Here is a 14,046-nt window from a genome sequence, read left to right on the forward strand (position 1 = left end):
TCTTTCAAGGTTTATTTTTTTGTGTTAAAAGTAATTATTGTATGAAATAATCACATAACAAAAAATTGTATTAGTCAAACCAAAGTTCGAACAATTGGTGTTTAATCCTCGGGCAAAATAAATCTGAAATGTCTATAACAACTTAACTCTTCAACACAAAATTTAAATTGTATTATGTATTATTATTATACCATGTAAATGAAATATACCAAGGTATACTAAGTTTAGTCCCAAGTTTGTCACGCTTAAAAATACTGATACCATGATAACAACATTAACATAAAACTAATTAAGATAAAACTAATTAGTCCATTTCCGGTTGTCTGTAAGTCTGACTGTCGTCTGTCATCACGATAACTCAAAAACGAAAAGAGATAAAAAGCTGAAATTTTATAGCGTGCTAAGAACGTAAAAAGTGAGGTCGAGTTCGTAAATGAGCAACATAGGCCAATTGGGCCTTGGGTTTATACGACCCATCTTGTAAACCGTTAGAGATAGAACAAAAATTTAAATGTAAAAAATGTTTCTTATAAAAAAAAAATAAAAATTTTTGTTTGAAACATTTTTTCGTAAATATCACTGTTTACCCGTGAGAGCGCAAACTATGCGCAAATTGTATAATATATATTATATGGGAATATCAGTTATATATGTGTGACATGTATGTATGTGTAACGTGACAGAGTAAGCAACACTGTCTATACATGGTATTTCAACAATCAACTCAGTCAATTGTTTGTTTTCACTTTTTATTATTATTTTGTATTATTAATTTTACGTGTATCTAGTAAATTAATACGAAAACACGATCAGGTATTTCTCATTATACAACACCTTCATGCAAAAAAAAATTTTTTTGGCTTCGTGGAGTTCTTCTTATATATACTTAACAAAAACACGTCATAAAATTAGTTAGACATTAAACTTGAGCTAAGATTTCAGACTCAATGAAAAGCTCACTCTACTACATAACTGGTAAATAGATAAAACGCTCTTACTTAGAAAGTTGATGTTCATTAAAAATGTAACATTTTTTGTAACAAAATCGGTCTGAAAAGTATTACCTATATCAGTTTAAAAATTACGATTTTTAATTTTAATAAATTAAAACAATTATATACTTTTATGACTCAAAATCAGAATATTTAAGTATATTTCTACATAAATTTTAATTTTTATCAAATTTTATAATTTATTTTTCACTAACGAAGTACCCTATTAAAATAAATTTTATATTTATATTTTGTATGTTGATAAAGTAATCAGGTGGTCTAAATTAGAACTACTAAAAAAGCGGTCTAATTCCTGTTTAATGGTACAAATTTTTATCGCCAGTTGGCGATTTTTTTAAAATTTGAATTTGAATAATTTTATTGGTTTTAAAAAATGGTAAGTACAAGTATTGCCATCTGGTAGCCGAAATTGTAACTACTTAATTCGGGTCTTCTTCTGATTTTAATTAGTACGAATTATAATCACCAGTTGGCGAGTTGCAACTCGCAGTTATCAATAATAAATTCCATTTTACATTTGAAAGATTAAATAAATGAAAATTAATATTTAATAACAGTTTTTGACAGATGAAAACTGTCAATTTGACAGTTCACATAATATTTGTTTTCGTTATTGTGTTTATTCTTCTAACTTTTTTAAGCTGAATCCAAGGGGAAACAATTTAATTCAACTTATACTGTAACTTTTATTTATTTATTTATATATTATTTATTATAGAAAGAATATAATTTTTAGGAACTTTAATTTATACTATAATAAATAATTGGCTTCCAGCATATATTAACTAATGTTTTAAGAGCATGATTTAATGTTGCCGTCAGATATCGTTTTCATCTACCAATACAGTAGCCAAATATTCAACGAAAAATATATTTCAACATCATATTATGAATTAGTTACATCGTTTGCAGTAAGTAATAAATCTTTTTAAATTTAGGTCCGCAATTTATTATCATATCGTTGTAACATTTGAATAGAGATTAAAATTTCAAAGAAAAAATTTATCAGTAGGTAAAAATGTTTAAGTTTTCTCCATTGTTTTCGTGTGATTTAGATTAGTTACAATATACCCATTAGGTAGGTATTTGATTATATTTATTTGCTGTTTCATTATTATTTATATTATTTTCATTATATTTCATTTTTCATTAATTACAAATGCTGTAATTACAGTAGACTCTCACTAATCCGACACGAATAAGTGCGAGAATGATCATTTGAATCATTGTTAAGAGAAAAATAACTGCATAAATCTGAAAACAATTTTGAATCACTAGCCAGACAAGTTTAGAGGTAGAGTGAGTATTTTTTTCCAAAATTGCTACAATATTTTTTGAGAGTATCCAGATTTTACAAATATGAGGATGACTTTTCATCAAATAAGTTATTTATATATTCATCAAATATGTACTTACAATCAATGCCACACTTTAGCAGGGTGCAGTATGGGCCCGGGCCCATAGACTACATTGAAGGATCTCCACAAAAATATTTGTACCTTCATAAATTTACTTGGGAAAAAAATTTATTTGTAAGCATTGAAATATAAAAAACGAATAACTGCCCCAAAAACTTGCAGGATCATAGGTCTTACAAATTTTTCGCCCATTAGCCCCTACAGGCTACAACGGTTAATGTGACACTACTTGCCAGGTTTTAACTTGCAGTCTTAATCAACCAATCGCTTTTGTATATAAATTTCACTTGCAAGAGTCTTGATGTGATTTTAAAACACAAATGATGATTTTTTACTAATTTTTTTATAAATCAAGAATTCTAGAAACCAGCATACTTAAAATTTTTTATTAGGAAATATTTTTATATGGACAAAATATTTTCCGTTTGTACAGGTGCGTCGTTTAAGCTTTACCTGCTTTCCTCGGCGAGCCGTGGTGTTATTTAGCGGCTTCAATATGACGGTGATTCATTGAATACAGAAGAAAATAGAAGAATAATGTTGACAAAATATTTTTGATCTCAATTAAAACGGTGGCGCTATATAACGATTGTAATGTGCCGTAATGCGGGGGTCATACGTACAAGAGTTTATTGGACTAAGAGGAAAAATGGGCGATTAAGATGAGGATTAAGATAGATACATCGATTAAGAGGAGACATTATTATCATACGCCACCAGAAGAAGAAAATTTTCATTCAGAGCAGAATGTAATGTTCGAAAATATAAGATAAAATACTCTGCTAAAATACGAAATGCATATTCTGTAAAGCAATTTTTGAGCATTTCGGTCTCCGCCGAAACACAATTTCCTTCTTTCGATAACTACTTGCCTCGAAATTATAATAATAATAACACGTTTAAGTCATTCTTATGTTTACCGTCAGCAAACTCAATAAGTTGAAATATTTGAAAGTCACCGCTCTCCAGGGAAACCTTAGCTTCGCACGTGGAAAGCTGTGAAGGATTGCCTGGCATTAATAAAATTTGTTCAACTTATCGTTTATATTAAAACAAAAGTTTCTTCAAAAAATTTAATATCATCACACTTAGAAAATACACATACGAAAGTAAAATATGTATTGTATTTCAAATTATTTTATTTTTTTTATTCCATGGTAAAATAATCTAATTTTAATGTTCATTATTATCTACACAAAAAAGAATCCATTTAATTTTTTTTTTTCGAATAATAGTATCATCGTTTTTGATTATGTATAACTTCCGTTATATAATTATTTTGTTTATTGACCAGAACCTAAAATTTTTAATGTCATACGTAAATTCCCATTAGGCTACTATAATTATAAATAATACATGTTAACTTTAATGCCAACTGTACACGAATGTTTGTAATAACATGCAAGAACTCTATCACATGAATTATTAAGGTGCGATTTCATAGTGACGCTTGACGCTAGCTTTTAGCGTCAAATTTGATCACATCGTATAATTTCGATCAGAGTGCCATCTAGATAAAAAGCAGCGTCAAATCTGAGCGTCAATCGTCAAGTAATTAAAATAATAAAAGGTAATAATTGTCTGTATAAGTGTAAATAATAAGCCAAATTTCAGTAAACAATCAATTTTTAACATATCTCAAAAAGTTTCAGTTTCGGTTTCGGCCATATAGACATATACCGAAGATTCGGTTTCGGTAGAAATTCCAGTTTCGGTCGGTAACTAATTATTATTATTTTACTAGAGTGATACCCACCCGCTTCGCTGGGTTTAAAAGTAAAGATTGATAAAGATTGCTCTCGCCTATCCCCTTTCTATAACACTCGAAATAATGGTAAGGATTGTTTTACACAGGTAAAATATATGTATGGTTTTCTATTTTTTTAAATGTAATAGTCGTAATTATTCATTGAGTATATCAGAAAAGATGGCCGTGAAATATGTTATATTGACTATTTTTACAGAAATCTATAATTTATGGTAATGTCAAATGACTACTTTTACAAAAATATTATTTATAATATATAGAGATTCAACTTATTCATAATTAAAATAGATGAATGGTCACTTTTAATGGTAACATCGTGTATGCTGGTAGAATAAAGTACTTGTTTCGCTTTAATAATGAGGCCCAAATTCTTTTAATGGTATTTAGTTTTTATTTTGATATTTTCTACTTAACAATGTCATTTGTTAATAATCATAAAGTTTTTTTATTCTTTTTAATACAAAAATTAGGTAAAATGCTTGAGAGGAAGTCGGTCACAAGCCAATTAGTTCTATATTTTTTATATTAAATCACTGAAACGGTGTGTCAGTCGTCTTTTTATATCAAATCATTTGAATACAAAAATTATTACAGATGTTTCGGTAAAAAAAATTAAATTAAGCATGGATATGGTTAATAAATAAAAACACAAAACCGAATACAGTGTGCTCATTTCAAAAGTATCCACCCTTAAATTGTTTTGAGCGAAAACACGTCGGTCAAATAAGTTGAATAAAACACAAAATAAGAAATCCCCAACACAAAATCAGGTCTGATCGATTCGTTTGTGGCATCGGAGTCCTAAACGGATGAAACGATTTTGATTTGTTATTTGATTATTTTTGTTAGTTTATATTTCCAGAAAATTTGTTCAGTCGTTTGAAGATTATCTCTTTCATCTCCACGCACTCAACGAATACGCGAAGTTAATATAAGCGTGTTAAAATCTTAAATGATACCAAAAAAAAAAAAGAAACAATTGCGTCAAATTAATTAAAGAAGTTCGTGAATCGTGATCTAGTCTAATTATAATACATAAATTTAAAATACAGAACCTTGGGCATCTTACAAAATAAATCATCTAAAAGCATACGTAAAACAGCAAAATTTTAAATAATTGCTACAAATACGGATTTTAGTTAAACATAATGAAAACAAGTGAAAACAAACAATTGACTGAGTGAATTGTTGAAATACCATGTATGGAATGTGTTGATTACTCTGCCACATTACACATACATAAAATAATACATATATACAATTTGCGAATAATTTGCGCTCTCACGGATAAACAGTGATGTTTACAAATGTTTCAAACAAAAGTTGTTTATTTTTTTGTAAGGAACATTTTTTAATTTAAACTCTTGTTCTATCTCTACCGGCTTACAAAATGACCAAGAGCCAATCGACCTATGTTACTCATTTACGAACTCGACCTCACTTTTTACGTTCTAAGCACGCTATAAAAATTTCAGCTTGATATCTATTTTCGTTTTTGTTTTCAGACATCCGGAAATGGATCAATTATGTGGTTTTATGAACACAGATACCAAAATTTTATTCATAGCATCAATATTTTTAATCGTTACAAACTTGGGACTAAACTTAGTATACCTTGGTATATTTCATATACATGGTATAACAACATATTAAGAATTTGAATACAAAAACATGATAACTGTTTTCACGATACCTTCAAAATTGTGTGATATATACAGGAGTGTTTCCTAAGTACCAAAAATTTAAGAGCATATTCTTCAGCCACTTTGATGAAGAACAGATTTGTACTGGCTAAAAGAGTACAAAACAAAAAAAGTAGTTGAAAATTTAAATTTCCATGTTAAAAAAATCGGCATAATCAAATATTAACTCATTCGATATATTCAATAGGAAAATTTTTCTGCATTATGATAGAATTACAGGGAGTATTAAAAGTTAGAAACATTTGAAAATCGAATTTCTACAATGCATTGATTTTAATATTTTGTCTGTGGATTCATAAAGCGTGAGGAATTTGGATAACATTTGTTGGTGCGAAATTAGTTTAAATTTGATCTTTACAACCGTAAACATAATCCAATCGTTTGGATGTTACGTGGTAATAATGATTACCATATACATAAATATTAACAGAAAAACAAAACCTCTCTTTGGGGTAGTTTAAATTTAAACTAATTAACAAATAATTCAGTGTAAAAGGTTATAAAATTTTAAAATAATTCCCTGCCTTTTGGGATACTTGTATATTATGTTACATCATCAATGGCATCTTTCCAAACATTGTCTAGTTTATTCACTTCAACATTTAAAATATGTTTCTATTAATTTTATGTAATTACTAGCAGTTAGTTACCCGCCTGCTTCGCTGGGAATTTTAAACTTTAAAAACGTAGGCTACCGCTTTTTATTCGCCAATTGCCTTTCCCCTCCCCTCTCCACCATAACACACGTAATATTGACAAAGTATTAGTCCGATTCTAAAAAACCAATTTACTTCCATTTCTGGGATAATAAACGGCCTTTGGACACGGAGCACGCTTCGCTTGAAAATAATTATTAGTATTAGTTTATAGTGCAAAAGTATTTCAATTAAATTTTAATTACAATATTCATTATCTTAGTAAGGTCCTGGGCCAGGGCTTCTTAGAAAAAGATAATTCTCAAATAAAAACAGAAAGTTTCCTTTCATTCAAGGTTCAAAGCCTTTAGTGTGAAAATGTATAGCTTAAAGTAAAATAATTTTAACTATTTTAGCTATTTTTCCTTAATTTAATTCACAAGTTATAAAACATGCACTCACTTGGTTAAAAAAACGTTAAAATATCGGCGTATTTGTGTATATTAGGTGTGGTTGTCTGTTTATCTGTGATAGTTTTTACTGATGCCCAAAAAAATTAAAATATTCATTGATTACTTATTTAAATAATTTTTTTTCTTTTTAGCTAACAATGAAAACAAATAAACAAAAAAAATTTTGTTAATTAACAATTGTCTAACTTGTTGAAAAATTGATTTTAATATAAATTGGTAATAAATTCTTTGAATTATTCATAATACACCATAATATTTTCAAATTTTTAAATTAATATTTAATACCTGAAAAAAATTATTTACTTCAATCGTTTTTGATGATATTACAACAATATAAAAATGACGCAAAAAGACCTATTTTCAGCGTTAAATTAACAATATAAATAATGGACATCCGAGAGTGGGAGTTCTTTTAAATTTCTTAAATATTAACATTTTTTGAAATATTGGCGAAAAACCAAATATACCTATTTTTTCATCTTTAATTGTTTATAACTTTAATTAAAATTTTTTATGTGCTGAAAAATGTTTTTGGTACTTTTTTTTAGACATCATTCCGAATCCAACAAGCTATCGCATATTTTTAAGACCATTAATTATATATTTCACCAATTTGAACTTGTTATCCAGACTAACAAGACTACCTCTTTATACTATAGCATGGTGTTCGGTTGGTATTCAGTAATTTTATTACTAATAACTCTCCTCTCACCAATGGTATGATGAATAGGTTTCAATATAATACCACAGATTTACATATACTGCGTGTGTCCAATTTGGATCTTCTTTGTTTATTGAAGCTCTTCACATTGGTAAATAATCAATGTGAAACAATTTTTGGAAGAGCCCCTTTAATTGTGATCTCAAGTTGATGACTTATGAGCAATAAAAGGGGCTCGATAAATTGAATCAAAAAACATTTTAACGCTAGTTGTCAGATAATACTGCTACTAGTAATAGTGGGAGTAGTGCTAACGGCTCCTCAGTGACTGTAGGTAAGACACAAGGCTACCTAACTCTATTGACAAAAAGAGCAGAACTAAATTATCCAATTTTATAATTTATTTGTGTGAATTTGTAGTTTTTTTTTTTTTTTTTTTATTCTTGATATCTAATTTCACCGGACAAGTGGTGTGTGTAATTTCACTTCCATTGGAAAGAAAAAAAATCAAAATTCAAAAAAAAAAAATTAATTTAAAAATAAAAAAACCCGATTGCGTTAAAAAAAACTAAAAAGAAAAAAACAAGCCCAGCAGTGTTTTACATTTTACAGTGTTTGCGATTTTAACAGTCGGGGCCCATTATTGGGAAGATTTTGAGCCGGTCTAGATTTTTATGGATCCCGAATGTTTAAGTCGCTTATGTAGACTGCTGGACTTTTTTTTTTAGTTATTTTTAACGCAGTCGGTTAATTTTCAGCGAATTACCGAAGGAAATGGAGCTATTGCTTTTGTACTGATGATAGCATTTTGGCAAAAATCTTCAAATGTTCATCGATCCTACCTAATAGTCGTCAAAAATTACCATCGTTAAAATTTATATATATGTATATTGTATATATTATATACATATGTAATCTATACGTTGATGTGCTTGTACCCTCTCTAGCGGTCGCAATTTAAGTTCGATTTGAATAAAATTTGGTATCAAGAAGGGTTTGAAGAAAGGGTTGAAGTTCATTAATGAGAAAAATCGACAGATAAACAAGCGCCTGTGGGAAGATGCGCAAAGTACAAAATTTTTCAAAATAATAAATATTTTTCTAATTTACGATCAGTTTTAAGCAAAAAAGTACTCTCGTGATTTTTTCTCTAGACGCTTAATTTTTTAAATACAAATTCTTAAATGCAACATTCAGAAAAACTTCAGAAAAGTTATTTTCAAAGCTATCTTAAAGTTATATTTGAACATCTTTTATAAAGTTCTGAAGAGTAACTACAGATTATTTGGTTTTAAAGCATCAAATTTTTAATTGTTAAAAATTGTTTAATTGTTAAAAATGTATTACTTTTAGTAACTTTGTCCACGTTTTTGTTTGAATAAAACATTAACTTACAATAACCTATTCCATATTATAACACTTTTAAGAATTCTTAATAACTTTTAATAGTTAAACAATTTTTAACAATTTAAATTGTTAAAAAAAAATTGGGGCTTCAGAATTAAAAAAATCTGTAATTACTCTTCAGAACTTTATAAAAGATGTTCAAGGATGGTTTTAAGAATTTTAAAAGCTCAAATATCTAATTTATTTGCATTATTTTTCAGCCATAAATAACCTTTCTAAAGTTTTTCCAAACACAGGAAGCTAAAATTACCCAAAAAATTTCGAGTAACTTTATTTGCTTCAAAAAATTGACATTTGACTGTTTCTGTGGAGGAGGATGAGATATACAAAAATTGGATCACTAGGCGTTCTGGAAACATCTGGAATATTATTAATCTATCAGCTTTTTAACAAGAATCAATTGGCAAAATACGGTCGTCTATTATCACACTCAACTCTATCTAGCGCCTGTTCTATAGGAACCGGGCCATCATTGATTCCATTATCTTATGAATTTGCTCAAACATATGGCTGATCGAATGGATAATTTACGTCATAAGACAAACAAAAAAAGTCAAGTGGACAAACCATAAAAATTTTGCATGGCACAATGGATATTGCAATAAGAAAAGGACGCTCAAAAGTAATTATTGATAATTAGTTTTAAAAACGTACGAAATATAATGCTTGAAGCTAAAGTTCATCATGAATCGAATAATTGTAAACAATTTGATTGCCAAAACTCATACATTAGTAATGTATCTACGTAATTCAGAAGGTAGTAATTAAACACTCTTCCTTCAATGACCGGAGTGTATGCAACATCGCTTGTTCTACGAGTACAACAACACTTGTTCGAAATTTTCAAGTACTTAGTTAATTAACACTTCAATTAAATAACTCATCAATTTAAAAAAATTATTTAATTAGTACAATAACAATAACGACAATCCAATTTTCTTTTATCTTATAATTAATTAATACTAGAGATTATAATTCCAATTAAAATTATTAAAAATAATTGTACTTAAAATATAATTAAATCGGTATGGAAAATTTAAATGAGGCCCAGGAAATTTCTTCGATATCAGGAGACCTATTTAAATTAATGACATACATCAAGTTAGCTAAGCACCTGTCATGAATCGGCTCGAGAGTAGGTGGATAATTCCGCTAATTAGCCGTAAATTAGCTGTGAAAATACCGATTTTTTACCTTTTTTTTTGGTACTTTGCTATCTCTTCCAAAAAAACCCTAAAGTCATTTTATGGAGGCTAATTTTATATCAAGTTAGCAAAGACGCAAAATAACGAAAAAACAAAATTGATTTTGGAAATAATTCCTTCACAACGTATTAGAGACAAATTCTTATTCTATTCCTATTTTTCTACAAAAACTCTAAAATCATTCTATGGAGGCGTGACAGGTGCTTGACATTCTATGGAGGCGTGACATGAGATACAATAAGTCAAATATTGGATCAAAATAACACAATAACCGTTAATTTCGACTATATCAAATTATCATCAAAATTATTTCTTGTTTTTTTTTTTCTAATGACTTGTATCTCAAAAAAAGTGTGTTTTAGAAAAAAAAAGTCACGAGATAAAAAATGATTAGAACACCCTAAAATATAAGATCCAAAAACTGTTTTCTCAAATTTCATGATTTTTCAGCAGAATAAGCTTGAGCGAACTTCTAAGCACGCGCTTGCTTGCGCATAGTAAAATCACACTTTCTAAAAAAAAACACAAAATCAGTCATCAGGGTTAAATCAGTCAACGACAAAGATTTGATGACTCTCGTAGAGTTTTCGATCATTCTTGGAGATAAACGTTTTTTTTATATTATACGACGAAAACTTTCCTAGTGAAGTGGTGGCAGTATAGTTACGTCATTGCTTATCATCTAAATGTAAATTCTGCGATTCAAGTTAGGAACATATTTAAATTTTTGTTAAAATTGAGGAAATTGTAATATTTGTGGTAGGTTCACGTTGATTAATTAACATATCTTTAAACTAGAACACAGATTTTTATAAGACCCACACAAATAGAGACAATACCATCATACTGCAAACAATGCGACCTCAACTCTTGTTATCATTATTTATTTTAATAGACACTTGCTTGTATTAATGTACATAACTAATATCTATTTTAAAATTTTACAAAAATACAAACACTTATTTTATTCAATATAATACAAATCAGAATATCAATCGTTAGATGTACAAGCAGGTCCGTAATCAGTGGTACAGACTTAGCCTAACCTGGAAAATCTAGAGCCTGCCCTAACCGATAGCCAGAACTTGTAAAGGATTTCCAAATTTCGTGTTAGTAATAATAACGAAATTACTAAGTATTATTATATAATTTACTAGAACAATGTTTTGTCAAGGTATACTAAATTTAATCCCAAGTTTGTAACGCTTAAAAATATTGATGCTATGAACAAAATTTTGCTGTAGGAGTTCATAAAATCTATTTCCGATTGTTCGTCTGAATGCCTGTCTATTCGTCCGCCCGTCGTAAACACACAATAACTTAAAAACGAAAAGAGCCATGCCCTTTCAAATGATGTATAACAAGATGGAGAGTGCCATTTGAAATTTCAAAGTTGGGGTGGCTAGGGGCGAAGGGATGAAGCATAAAATTCTCTAGCCTTTCTTCAGCTAATTTAGATTCTGTTTGCATTCTGCCTTCCAAAATACTGTAGGAAATGAAGCGTTTGATCGAGGGAACGACTCCCCATCAGTAGATTTTTATGGGAACCGGTGGAAATGTTTGCCTGAGTGTACTTAACAAACTCATATTCATGCGATCTTGTGCTTTTCGATTTACCCCCATAGTGAGGGACAGAAGTACCCTACTTCCAGACACTATATTCTCTTTATTTTACATTTAAAGAAATAACTATTGTATTTTATATTATGGACAATTCCCAGCATTTTTTGATTCTTGACAATTTTTACCTTATCTCACCGTTTTCGACATATAAGCGTTTTTTCCGTAAATTTGTTATTGACGTAAAATAAAGATTATTTTGTAATTCTGGTCAAAAATTTTCTTTGAAAACCATATGACTTTATATCTTGGACAATTATAAAGACTTTTGGGATCATGACATCTTTTACCTTATCTTCACCGTTTTCGATATAAGTTTGATCAGTCGGTAAATACTTTTGTTTAATTTCAATTGGCGTTCTAAGTTTAAAACTTATTTTATTGCAAAGAGTAGTTATGTAGAATAAATTCTCTGTGACGACAAGTGCCTTATTCTAGACTGAGGCATCTCTTTTTAAATGATTATCTTAAAAAACTATTGAAGTAGATGATTTTATAAATCTGGATGAATTTGTTAGAAAAAGAAGTATAATTAAAATTAGAATAAACAATAAGTCTATACTCACTCTTTCAACAACTCTTCAGCCAAACGTAATCGTAAGCGCACCACTTTCATAATTTGAAATGGGAAAAGTTTACAAAACTGACTTAAAAATTTTGGTTCAAAACAAAAATGTGGATATTTTTGACATTGATCCCACAACCGTGTATTATGATAAAACACCCAAACATTATGTTTACTAAACTCTAAAAAACTATCCATGTTCGTATAATTACAATTTAATAATTTTTTTAAGTGATTAACAGCATTCTCTGCTTCTGGTGATCCACGAATTTGAACAATATCATAATCAGAGAATGGTTCATAATGATATAAAGTACCAGGTACTGCATTTAATATTTCACCCAAAAATGTTGAACCGGATCGCCATGTAGTAATAATTAAATTCCTCCGTGGATTTCCATTTGTTATTGGTGTTAAACTATCTAGCGATTCACCTGCCATATACTTATAATCACCCATTTCACGACTAATTAACGTCCTAGATTCATCTAATACAAACTCTAACGAATAATTTATTAACGGTACGATTTCTTCGATATTTTCGCTTTGACTGGGTACCATACGTTGATTTAAATCGCTGTTTTGTTGTGTTATCAATAATAATAACACACATAATGATAATACTACACAAAATCCGAAAAATCCAATTCGTCGCATAATTTAAGTATGTTTTGAAAATTAAAAAAAAGGAATAATTTATTTAATATACAATAAATAATATACATTTACAATTTAGGTTATTTAGGCGCTTTATAACACGTCATATTTTTTAATTAAACAATTAATTTATTAGAAGCATGAAATTAATATAAATTTAATTCAACATTTTTATGGAAAAATTAAATAATAATTTTATAATGTAAAAACAACACTTGTATGTTTAATACCATATACAGATAAAATAAAATTCACTTTATTTATTGTTTAACTTTCGAATAAGTTAGTTATTATTTAATAATTTTTAATTGTTACATTTGTTTTAAACACACAAATTAGGAACACCTCGAACAAATATGAAATACTAAACATTTGCTAAATTATACAAACACAAATAAAATACACCTATCCAATGCGAGAGAATGTAGAGTGAATAGAGTGTATTTGAAAGAACTTCTTTATCGACTACCATATGTCAGTACCGTAGACATAAAAAATATACATTTCAAAAGATTGAGAAAAATACAAAATGGCAGAACATTAATTGTAACTGAATGGTGTTCTAGTTTTGGTAATCCATTGGCTAAATGAAATGAAAAGTTTGTTCGTCATAGTAAGTTTTCATATCAGAAATTATCCTTGTGCTATGACCGAATTTTTCACAACTCTAATACACTAATCTAAAGCAAAACAACTTGCGACTAGAAACATGAAACAGTCACAGGCCATACTGAGAATTTCTCGAGAGCCGCTGTAGCAATCAACCACGGGTAATTATACTAGTAACTTTGAAGTGTCCCGATTAACCAAATTAATCGATGTTTTTTAAACCTAAACAAGCTTAAACGTCTTTTAGCTTAAGCTTTCAATTAGTTAAACGAACTCCTATACTAACAAGATTTAGATACCTCTGGCTGGGAC

At 28.8% G+C, this 14,046-nt stretch overlaps 1 protein-coding gene across 1 annotated transcript in view; it reads right to left on the reverse strand.

The window, feature by feature from the left end:
* Positions 1-13,171, reverse strand: part of LOC123293347 (carbohydrate sulfotransferase 5-like) — a 28,466-nt gene extending 15,295 nt beyond the window's left edge. The window contains exon 1 of the mRNA XM_044874135.1: positions 12,470-13,171. Within this exon, the coding sequence (XP_044730070.1) occupies positions 12,470-13,125 (656 nt within the window). The 5' untranslated portion in view covers positions 13,126-13,171. The remainder of the gene's footprint in view (positions 1-12,469) is intronic.
* Between the last annotated feature and the right edge of the window lie 875 nt (positions 13,172-14,046).

Source organism: Chrysoperla carnea, chromosome 2 (assembly GCF_905475395.1).
Source record: "Chrysoperla carnea chromosome 2, inChrCarn1.1, whole genome shotgun sequence".
NCBI classification, from domain to species: Eukaryota; Metazoa; Arthropoda; class Insecta; order Neuroptera; family Chrysopidae; genus Chrysoperla; species Chrysoperla carnea.